The sequence below is a fragment of the Xenopus tropicalis genome, chromosome 7 (genome assembly GCF_000004195.4).
Source record: "Xenopus tropicalis strain Nigerian chromosome 7, UCB_Xtro_10.0, whole genome shotgun sequence".
NCBI classification, from domain to species: domain Eukaryota; kingdom Metazoa; phylum Chordata; class Amphibia; order Anura; family Pipidae; genus Xenopus; species Xenopus tropicalis.
The window spans coordinates 24,944,155-24,956,397 of record NC_030683.2 but is presented as its reverse complement, the minus strand read 5'-3'; the positions used below and the strand labels follow the sequence as shown (position 1 = coordinate 24,956,397).

Here is a 12,243-nt window from a genome sequence, read left to right as displayed (position 1 = left end):
AAAATGGCCAATTCTAAGCAAGTTTAATTGGTGTTTATTATTTATAGTTTTTGAATGATTTGCCTTTTCCTTCTAACTCTTTTCAGCTTTCAAATTGGGGTTTCTAAACCCAGCAGCCAAAAAACTGTTGCTCTGTGAGGCTACAGTTTTATTGTTGTTGTTCCTTTTTCTTTCATTCAAGCCACTTTTTTGTTAAGTTAATTTGGACCCTAGCTGCTAAAACTCCAAACTGAAGAGCTGCTGAGCAAAAATGGAAGCAATTAAAAAACTACAAATGAAAAATGAAGACCAATTGCAAATTATCTCAGAATATCACTCTCTAAATAGGGGGTCCCCAACCATTTAAATGTAAAAAGAGTTGGGGAGAAACAAAAGCATGAAACATCTACCTGGGGGGCTGTGATTGGCTATATGGTAGCCCCTATGTGGACTGGCAGAAGGTTCTGTTTGGCAGTCAACTTGGTTTTATGCAACCAAAACTTGCCTCCAAGCCAGGAATTCAAAAATAAGCACCTTTGAGGGCCATTGGGAGCAACATCCAAGGGGTTGGTAAGTAGTGTGTTGCTCCCAAGCCACTGGTGGTGGGGCCACTGTTCTACATAATACTAAAAGGTATCTCAGAGGTGAACAACCCCTTTAATATCTCACATTGTATGTTTATCTGCTGTCGAGGTCAAGGTTTAGGGCAGTGTATTCCTATCCCAGGCTTTAACACTAATTAAGACCAGGTGATATCCCTGGATCTCTGGGTGGAAGGAAGGACAGAAGAATGTCATCTAATTGGAGCAGCTGGATCTTATTATTTTAAGTATGACGTTCTGTGCAGTAAACTATCCTTATTAGTATTAACTCAAGGGGAACCCATGGACGGTGAGTTTTAACAGGCTTTGCATATGGCAAATGGTCTGTTTGGATAGACATTTAGTCTCAGGGATCACCATTAACTTCTGAATGACATCATGTAAATTCCAGGCAAGAAAAATGTTATAATTGGCAACAGCTGCTAGTCTATGAATAATCCCCCCTTAATGTCTACCAGCCCAAATGGGAATGGAATGTATTATTAGCTAGACCTTTATTTTCTTGAGTATTATAGAGTGGAAGCCCCCCGTTTACATCCCTTGTGCGCTGAAACAAAGCACATTTTTAACTCCACAGATCGAATTGGATAATGCACTCTGACCTATTCCAGTGTGGAGTTAAAAGAGAAATCTTTTTTAAATAGGTAGGTGATTAAAGACACCAGAAAGTTGCATCCCGACATGCCAGAGGTCATGGGAGAGATGAGAACATTGTTTGTGTTGTGTTTATATATTCATTTTGATTTTTTTTTATTTATTTTCTTTAATTTCTTTCATGTTCTAATTTAGGCTGGTGGAACTTCTAACTGAACATGGAGCAGATATAAACCAAATGAATGGTAGTGGTAAGAACAGGTAGGCGTGCATGCTTTCTGAATGATATGTTATGAGCTTCAGCAATCCAGCTGTGGTAGAACATCCATATGACACCATGAAGACTTTATGTGCCTAGAATTGCTGTTAACCAAACATGAACATCCAAAGGCAGTATGTATGGCTCATTGAGAAAGCACATCTGATACAATTCAACCTTTGAACCTATGGTGTATTGGTTACTTGATTCACTAAGAAGAACATCCTATCTGAGATTCTGGTGGTTATTCACATAGACCTAACAGTACCAACAATTACGTTCTTGTCTATACTTCAACCCTTTCCATGCTGGCTCTTTTATAATCTTGCTATCCCACATGTTACCAGTAAACAAGCAATGACACAAAACTTGAAAAGAAACCTGGAACCATTGTCTTGATGGTACTCTCACCTTGGCCCCATAGCAAATCGTACTCTTACCTTGGCTCCATAGCCAATGGTACTCTCACCTTGGCCCCATAGCCAATCGTACTCTCACCTTGGCCCCATAGCCAGTCGTACTCTCACCTTGGCTCCATAGCCAATCGTACTCTCACCTTGGCCCCATAGCCAATCGTACTTTCACCTTGGCCCCATAGCCACTCGTACTCTCACCTTGGCCCCATAGCCAATCGTACGCTCACCTTGGCCGCATAGCCAATCATACGCTCACCTTGGCCCGATAGCCAATCGTACTCTCACCTTGGCCCCATAGCCAATCGTACTCTCACCTTGGCCATATAGCTAATCGTATTCTCACCTTGGCCCCATAGCTTCTAAGAGGGGAGGCAAATAAAGGTTACCAAATTATTTTGACAAATCAAGGACTTCTAATAAATGCAAATTGATCTTATTTAAAGTAAATCCAATTAGTGCAGCCCTGCCGAGGGGATTTTTTTTAAATTATCCACAGTTTTCAGATGATCTAGTAACCTTTTGTTACTTATTTATAACATAGAAATTTGTACTTTGGTGCATATTATGTTTCCACATGTCATAAGTCTTGTTTCTCATTGTTGTTGTGGTTATTTAACCTGACACTAATACATTTTTTCAATTCACCTTTGCTCTGGTAAGCGTATCCTGCTGAGATACCCATTATTAGTAGGGGGGATGCAAGTTATGCATTATTCTCTATCTTGGTCTGTCAAAGGAAAAGCAACTGATTTACATTTGTGGACACAATTTTCCAGTATCTAGTACTGCATATAAACTGGCATTTTATAAATGAATTGAAACACAATGTTCCTTTTCAGTACTGCTTGTCTCAAATTGGTGCTCTTTGACTTTGAAGGACAGGAAGAAAGGGAAATCATATCTTTTATACCTTAATATGGGTAAAACTAGCTGCTCTTTTTCAGAAACTGTTCCTTTCCACTGTTAGGGAAGGTGCTATTAAGTGAAGGGCAGTGTAAATTGAAGCAGCATATTAGTTATTTACTGGTTTAGTCAGGAACCTAAGAAATACATTATATCACAGGAAGCATGATTTGTAGCCAGACATTTGGTAATGCTGCAACTAACGCAACACTGACCACTTAGCAGTACAGCGAACTGGAACTGTAAACCTGAAAGACTACAAATGTGATTGTTCAAAGCATATTGTGGGGAAATTGATATTGGATGTTTTTATTTCAAAGATATTATGATACAAAATGATTTCCAGCTTTCAAGAAATAGTTAAGCAAATTATTAGTTCATCATTATTTGGTTATATCATTGTTAAATTGTGTGCTTTGTTCCAAATGGCACTTTATATTTATCTTGTGGATTCCAAACAGATTCTCTCATCACATATCCCACCCCCCATTTTTTTAGTTATCCCTTTTAATCTATTCCACACAACAGCGACGTGCAGACAGTCACATATCCTTTATGCCAGTGACGTGTAGATGTGCAGACATAAAGAATATGGGACTTTTTTGTGTGATGGTTTGTTGCAGAGATTCCTTTGTTAGTAATAAATCCTGCCAGGGCACCTGTAGTTTGATATCAAGGCAGTGGGCACAGCCTGGAAATACATGTCATTCTGTACAAATAAGTGGATAACTTTCACATGATTTAACAAAATAATAATTTTATTAGTATCTGTCTAGTGCTAGCTATGAGCAGTTACACAAAACTGCCAAGTGGTCCAGGCAGTAGCAAGTCTGTGCAACAAGCTATTGGTCAAACCACAAGATCAGTAAATGAAGAGTAAGACAGAGATAGAACTCAGGACTCGTTGGCCTTATTTAGAAATATTACTAACCATGGTTGTTGTGATGTTTGGCATAATTCCATAAGAATTATTTATGATATGGGGGAAAAAACATTTGAATTATGGTTCAACAGTTAGAACCATATCAGTGTTTTTTGTGTGAATTTTATATCTGTGTGTGCCTGCTTGGTAAATGAGATCTTTGGATCTTCTTTATTCTGCACATTGCTGTATATCTGCTTGGCTTGTATTATATTGCAATCACATCCAGATAATCATGAAACTATGGCTAAATACAGGCATATGAATTGTAATTGTTTTTAGGGTTGGCACATTTTTTTGCTATTAATACCAGCCTTTAGGTTGGGGGTGATTGGGAATGGGCAGATAGGGCACGCAAATAAGTGGCCAGCAATGGATAATGGGTGGGGCAGAGGCTGCCTCTATATAAAAGGGGGTGATCTGCCATGGAAAGAGTCAAGGAAGGGAGAGATTATAGGTAGGGTTGCCAGCCTTACAAATTTAATGGCAGATATATTGCTGGTAAATTTTTAATACTGGCACCAGCCCTAGCTGGAGATTTGCCGACTATGTCAGTCAAATACCAGCTGGGTGGCAAAGCTAATTGTGGTTGAAAATGTGGTAATTTGTATGCTACTTTGGGTTTGGCAATTGTCATCACCAGTTTCAGTAGAACACTGCATGATGCCATAAGGCAACAGTGTCCTGTCTGAACTAAAAATCCAGTTTTACCTTATTTCAGCTTGGTTAAAGTATGATGTCCTCTTCGTAAATTTGAATTGCAAGAGCCACATGGGGAGTGGGGGACCAGTCGGTCAGCACTGTGCTAAAGGGTTATACTATGACAAATTTCTTTGGGCAGTGGGGGCCCACCAATAAAATTTTGCCCAGGGCCCACTGGTACCTTAAAGGGACCCTGACCCCAGCCAGAGCTCCTCTGAAAAATGTACCAGCCAGGGGTACTATTGTAGGAAGCACTGAATTGCCATCTTGTATCTGTTTTCACCGAAGATGAGCACCAGTCGGAGGGCTGAGCAATTATAACCACTGAGAGGTGTTCTACAAATAACCGCCAGTCATTTAGCTTTTTCTTCTCCTTTCACCTAGAGCTTGTATTTGTTCTTTCATGGATTAGATTGTTAAAGGGCGAATCATCTAACCCCATGCCCATAAATGTTGTCACTCAAATGTCTCCCTTTTTATAGATAACAGGATTTAACTTGGATCTTTTCCCATTCTGGGTATGAAGCTTTGACTCATCCAAAAGATACAAATGCATCTGCGGTCTTTGTATAACGATGTTAAACTGCATGCTTTCATTGCTTCATTTATAAAGACCAGTTTAATGCTAGCAAAGCATTTGGCTTATACTGTAATATAAATGTATCATTTCCTGCTGTCTTTTTTTATAATATTTTCATTTTTAAGCAATTTCAAAATACAGCGGCACTATTGATTATATGGCACTATCATTCTGCAGGGGAGAGAAAGTACCATGGCACCTCCGCTTTAATATTACCGTGCCCTTTCCAATTTGCGCAGCAAGGTGTTACAGTTAAAGGAACTATTTAGTGCTACACATAAAGAGATTAATTTGCTGTGTTGACTTTGGACGACTTCACATTAATACCCAGTCATGTTTCTTCCTACTATTCCCATTTTCCAGTGAGTTTTTTTTTCGTGACAGTGCCCTGCAGAAAATGTCAACAAAATGTTCCGTCGTACCAGAACGTCTTTTTTTATTGCCGCTTTCTGTTCGAAGAGGTGTTCTGTAAAATCCAATCTTTTTTTTTCTAACTAAAAGACTACACATCTATATATCTTTGTTTTGTCTGTATTTTTTTAAGAGGACCTAGAACTCTAAAATATATTTTCCACCTCAGAGCAGTTCAAGATAGGCGCTTTGCCAGCAAATGTCAGTAACCCTAATGCAGGGGTCCCCAACCTTTCTTACTCATGAGCCACAGTCAAATGTAAAAAGACATGGGGAGCAACATGAGCACCATAAACGTTTATGGAGGAGCCAAATAAGGGCTAAGATTGGCTATTAGGGGCCTCTATGCACACTATCATCTTACAGGGGGCTTTATTTGGTAGGAAATCTTGTTTTTATTCAACCAAAACTTGCCCCCAAGTCAGGAATTCAAAAATAACTCCCTGGTTTGGGGGCACTGAGAGCAACATCCAAGGGGTTGGTGAGCAACATGTTGCCCCCGAGCCACTGGTTGGGGATCACTGCCCTAATGCATAGTGTTATTGGGGGCAGTTTAGCCTATCCAACAAGGTGAGTTCTTGGACCTCTTCTGTAAAAACATAGATTTTAAAGATGTGGGGGAGGCATATATTTATTTTTTTCCTTTCCACACTACAAGGTCACGTATATCATATCATATAAATTTATATTTGGAATTTTAATGAGACTGATTGTCTGTCCTTTCTTCTTAGCGAACATACCTCTACAGGTATGGGATCCATTATCCGGAAACCCATCATCCAGTACATTCCAAATTACTGGAAGGCTATAGACTCCATATTAAGCAAATAATTAAACATTTTGAAACATATTGCCTTTTGCTATGTAATTTATAAAACAGAACCTTGTATTGATCGCAACTAAGATAATAATAATCCTTATGGGTGTTGAAATTAATGTTTAAATGATTTATTAGTATACTTAAGGTATAGAAATCCATATTGCAGAAAGATACTTTACCTGGAAAACCCCAGGTCCTGAGCATTCTGGATAACAGGTCCCATACCTGTATAAGACTTTTTTACTTTTGTATGTATTTCAGGTTTAAATAAATAGCACAGGAACATATCAAATATTATCCAAGATGATATTTCCTTACATCACATGTGGCACACCTCTGACTTTATTGGTATCTGTCCCTACAGCCTTATGCTGGCCTGTTTTGCTGGCCACCTTAATATTGTGCAGTATTTAAGAGGACAAGGAGCCTCGTGGGAAAGCAGAGATAAAGCAGGATGTACAGCGATGCACTGGGCAGCAGACGGAGGCCATTTGAAAGTTGTTCAGTGGATGATTGATGACGGCTGTAAGGTACGAGAATACTTTTTCTTGGCTTTTTTTTTGACAAAAACCTCTTTGCTTATATAATTGATTTAAAGCACATTTGTCATGATATTTAAGCTTCACTGAAGATGGCATCCAATAGTCTGACATAGTTTGGCACAGCAAATATAATTAAAGGAAGGAAAATACTGTTTGGGTATTAGAATCAGTGCAGAAAATATACCACTGGCGGGGGAACGTATGGGTTGGCTAACCTGGTTAGTTAACCCCCTTCTGTATTTGTCTAGTGAAGGTTTCCACTAAATGTTATACATCTAAAGCTGAATATACCCTTTGGGCCAATTGATCAGAGAGTGTATCTGATTGGCCTGTGTATGCAGGTTTGGACTGGGCCAGTGGGACACCAGGAAAAATCCCAGTGGGCCCAGTGGCCTCTGCTGACCCTGTCTGTTCCCCCCCCCCCCGGGAACTGTTTGCATCAGTGCTCCCTCCGTTTAGAACTGTGTGCGCCGGTTCTCCCACCCCATTTGTGGAGCGGGGTGCGGTACATGTTATGGGGGTAAAGGGGGGTGGAGCTCACAACTAGGGTGGGGGTCCACTAGGCAGCAGCCCCGGTGGGCCCCTGACAGCACATTCCGACACTGGGCATAATGAGGGGCATAATTCACTAAATAAATGGTGTCATAAAAGAATGTTACAAAACTACTAAAAAAGAATTTTTGTTTTATATTTTATATTTTAATTTTTACTTTCAAAAAACAAGCAACACAAATACAGGTATGGGGGGGGGATCTCCTCCCACAAACTGGAAGACAATGTAAGTCTAAGCAATTTTCCAATATGCGTTCATTATGTTTTAAAGAAATTTGTTAATGTATTTGCTACGGAAACCAGTGACTGTCTGGGTGTTGTATTTTCTGCACTACTGCCTCTGACTCCTGAAAGAATCCAGCTGCACTTGACGTCACTTCCCGTCTGCACTCACCCTCTGCACCCTCACCCCTCCAGCTCCGCCACTTTGTATAGGAATCATCTAGTGGTGACTAGGGAGGATTTTTTAATTTATAGCACTTGCCCCAATAATGATTTAAGTAGGACAATAGCTGGAAATTAGATTCAACCAAATCAGTTTATAACTGAACAGAGCATTGTGGGAGTTGGAGGACAGCCTAATACTGCTATATTGTTTCAATGGAATAGACTGAACCAGCCCTGCTGGGAACACTAAAGGGCAGCCAGTTACTGACTTCAATAGCAATAACATTTACAAGTTTTAAAATAATTAAAAAATATAAATTTAATCTGTACAGTAAAGTTCCATAGGATTACATCTGCTTTAATTATGCAGCATTTTATGTTTGGGTTAACAATACAATTAGGCCAATTAGTGGAAAAGAATAACATTTTTCAAACAAAAGCTTTGTATTTTTAAAATGTATACATTATGAAACAATATTGGGTCTGTAACAGAAAATGAAACATATAAAAAAAAAGGAACCTACATTGCAGATAGCATTGGCTCAGTCAGATTAAAGGGGAGCTCAGGCTTCTGAACCAAAATTTGTTAAAGAGCCTCACACAACACAGAAACCCCTAATATACCAGTAACCCCTATTTGTCTGTAAAAACAGGCAGCACCAGCTAGAATGGCTTTAGAGCATGGGGTACATAGGACTCTACACATCAGATGGGCTTTTGCTAAGTGGAAATATCCTTGGGGTTTAGTGCAACTACAACTCACTTAGGCTGTGTGCAAGCAAAAGGAAGAATGGGCGCCAGAAGGTTCTTTTGTGGTAACCCAGAATGTAACTTGTTTATTGTCCAAGACAATGATCCACAGGGTTATAGCAATACTGACACAGAGGAGAGATCAGATAATTTCACAGACAGTAGAAAAATATGGTGTTCACCCGTATAGCCCACCTAGCCGGGGGTGGGGAATGTAAGGACCACCAACCAGCCTGTGGAGAGTAGCCTGGCCAAGTATCTGTATCCTCAGGGTGTCCTTTAGCAGCCAAGGATCCCTCACCCAACTATGGATCAGGGATAGGAACCGACTTGATACCTGCGTCTTAATCATGTCCTGCTCTAAGGCAACAGTGCCTGTAGGGAAGAATACTTCCAGCTAACCTCTCCTGGTTGGAACCGAAACTGCTCTTTCTAACTAATCTCACTATCTCACTTTCCTAGAAAGTGCTCTTATAAATTATCCTGATACTTACTACTTCTCATTGACAGGGTCCCTGTTCCCCTACTTCACTAGAGATAAATGCAGACTCTAGGGTAGAAGGCTTTATTGGGGCCCTGTTGATCTCAGGCTCAGTGGAACTTCCACCTGGGTCAGCAGATGCAGCCAAAGAGGAAGACCCACCCCCTGCTAAACACTATATCAGAGTGCCAAGGGAGTGGTCTCCCTGTTAACCAATAAGACACATATGCCAAACTATAAACTGATACATGGGTCTTTGTCCAGTAACAGCATAGACTAGAAAGTTGTAGGGTTTAAAGCCGTAGGGGCATGTTAACCCTATGGGTCCCTACATACCTATCACTGTAATCTGTTCCTTCAAAAAGTAAGAATTAATGCCATTTTTATATGCTGAGATCCAGCTGCAAAACAGTTCTGCATCATTTGAAATCCTGGCAGGGGAGGAGGGACTAAAACATTGATGTTACAAATTGTAAAAACTTCTCCACAGCTTACAGCCATCATGCAGGAACTACATAACCCACAATGCATTGCACTGTGATGTTCCTTTCCTTATTGACATTGTGTGTGCAGGGAATTGTGGGATATGGAAAATGCAGGCTGAGGACAGGCTGCTTATACAGATCCAGGTCTAGACAGGCAGCAAAGCTTCTTGACCAAATGGACAGGCCGAGGTCAGGGGTGGAGACAGGCCGAGGTTAATCAGGCAAAAGTCAGACTGGGAAAGCAGGTAAATCAGGAGCAGGCTAGGCTTCAAGGAGAGACCAGGATAACCAGGCACTGATGAGCGGTTCAGAGAGGCCCAGGAAGGGCGTCAGGATGCACACCGAGCACTTGCGCCGCGACGTTCACAATGCGCCGTGACGTACACATAGCAGCACGCTGACGCGCTAATGACGTAATTGGCAGTAAACCGCGAGAATCCTTACAGGATGACCTTGGAATTAAGCGCACATAGAATTTATAGCACAGCAGCCTTCACATTCATCCAATAAGGTAATTAAAAGAAAAACAATTGAAGGGCTGTTGCATTAAATAGTGTTCGCTGGAGATGATTGATTTTATGCATCCCGTTCCATTAATAGTGTAGGTGTTTGTTGCAGTTTGGACACTAAAACAATAATATGCAGGGCTCAGTAACGTAGTGCTGCCATTGCATATATGAAGTAGGCCATACTGATTTATTTTTCTAATTATGAAATGTGCTTGTGTTAACAGATCAAAGCGCAGTGTGGCTGCTCAACTTGTGTAACAATTTTCATAGATTTTACTGTTTAGCATTTAAATTACACTTTTAAATATGGAGAATTATCTGGGTAATCTTGTTTGCTTTGTCACACATACATGGTACTTCGTGGCTTTTCTTTAAAGCAAGTCACAAAAAGACACATTGATAGTAGATTATGGCCTAATACACCATAGAGAAAGTGCACAAGGTATATAATCCCAATGTGACTTTCTTGGAAACCTACTTCCAACCCACTCATACAGGGCCAGGTATGTGGATGTCCAGTGTGTGGATATATATGTATATTTTAGGGATGTACCAAATCCAACAATATTAAACTCAAAACCCAACACTCCCCAAACGATTTAGCCAAATCAGTCTTATGCTGTTACATTTATGTTCTGTGTGTGGGTTCCTAAGCTCAGTAACTGACAGTAAAACAGAACATGTGCAGTGAATCAGCAGAAAAGAAGATGGGGAGTTACTGGCAGGTCTAGGGCAGTGGTGGGCAAACTTATTAGTCAACTGAGCCAAATATCAACAAAATAGTGATTGAAATTTCTTTTGAGAGCCAAATTTTTTGCAGACTGTCACTGGCTCACTCGTGCATGAAACGAGAGAGCCGCCCTTGCACTGCGCATCCCGTCCCCGCCTGCGCCGCGTCTCCCGTAGCCCAAAGACCACCCCCTCCTGCTGATTTTTGCCACGGGCAACGAAAATGCGATCACACTGTACGTGCGAGCCGGCACCTGGAAATTGAAGGAGCTAAAGAGCTGCTTTTGGCTCAAGAGTCGCATTTTGCCCACTACTGGTCTAGGGCATATAAAGAATAGTACCATATCTTGTCTAGGACCCTAGGATTTAAGCATTAGTTTTACTATTTTTTTAGTTCAATCTGCACACATAAGCCCCTGCATTGTTCATACATGTAAGACCCTGCATTATTCATACCTATAAGACCTCAGACTCCTCACCTGTTCACATCTGAACCACTAAATATGATGAATATTGTCATGGAGTGCAATAATTACAAAATGGTTTTCTGAATATGAACAAACATGATAGACAAGACCCCGAAGGTCACAGATCCTAAGATTAAAGAAGTTATAATGTGAAAAGAGTCTTCTCAGTCTGATATGTATTCTATGGAAAATCTTGTATTTTCCGACCTATGGAAAGATTAAGAAATCATATGAGCGGCTTTATTTCATTGTTCTTGACAGTTTGACAAGAGCTACATTACATTCCTATAATAAACTTGACTTAGAAGTCCTGTCTTTTCAGTCTCACTAAGAGATCCTGCTAGCAGTTGCAGGAAAGGGTTTGTTCAAGTTGAGAAATAGCTTTATCACATTTCTGTGCAAGAAGATGAGAAAGACTACTTAACTCCTCTAGGCGAGTGAATAATTGCAAATGGCTGTATACTGATTTATTTTTGGTAAATTGGATAAGTTCTTTGCCTTATTCAAACTCATGCTTTATAAGGGCTAAATTCCTCTGGAGATTTTGTTCGGATTTTGTGGGTTAGATTTTATCTGATCTTGTCGAGCAATAGCACAACATTTTATAGGATGCTAAAAAATCTGATCTCCATAGGCTGTAATGTAAAGTCGGATCAGATAAAGTCAGATCTGATAAAGTCGGATGGTGTGTTTTGTTGCTACATCTAAATTTGACAGTCAGTGTATTTCAATAAGAAAAAAAAGGCTGTCAGACACCATCAGATTTTATCAGATGCAGACACAGCACGCAGCGTTCCCTAATGACAGGTGTGTTGCGTCAAATGGCAAATGTTTGATGTGGTTTATGCAGTTTACACATCATATTTTTCTATCAGTCCCATTATATTTTGATCCACGCGACTACCTCCGACTTGTAGGATGCAGAAGACACATTTCAAAATCCTCTCCAGATGGTTTCTCTGTCAGTCTTTGGTGAAGAGAATATATTATACTCCTTCAGATATATATACAGGGGTGCTCCAGTACACATTTGGTGGGTATGCACTCCATTATGGGAAAGGGTACTCCAACCTCTGAAACAGGCCTCTGGGATAGATCTCTAACACAGGCCTTTAGTATAGAGCTATATGGGGACCCAGAGATGCGGCTTTTA

General features: G+C 40.3%; 1 protein-coding gene across 2 annotated transcripts in view; it reads left to right on the top strand.

The window, feature by feature from the left end:
- fank1 (fibronectin type III and ankyrin repeat domains 1) overlaps nucleotides 1-12,243 on the top strand; it is a 75,664-nt gene that overhangs the window by 52,819 nt on the left and 10,602 nt on the right. For both annotated transcript variants that reach the window (XM_002932651.5, XM_018095828.2), the window contains exons 6-7: nucleotides 1,371-1,436; nucleotides 6,553-6,718. In XM_002932651.5, coding sequence (XP_002932697.1) covers nucleotides 1,371-1,436; nucleotides 6,553-6,718 — 232 coding nt within the window. The remainder of the gene's footprint in view (nucleotides 1-1,370; nucleotides 1,437-6,552; nucleotides 6,719-12,243) is intronic.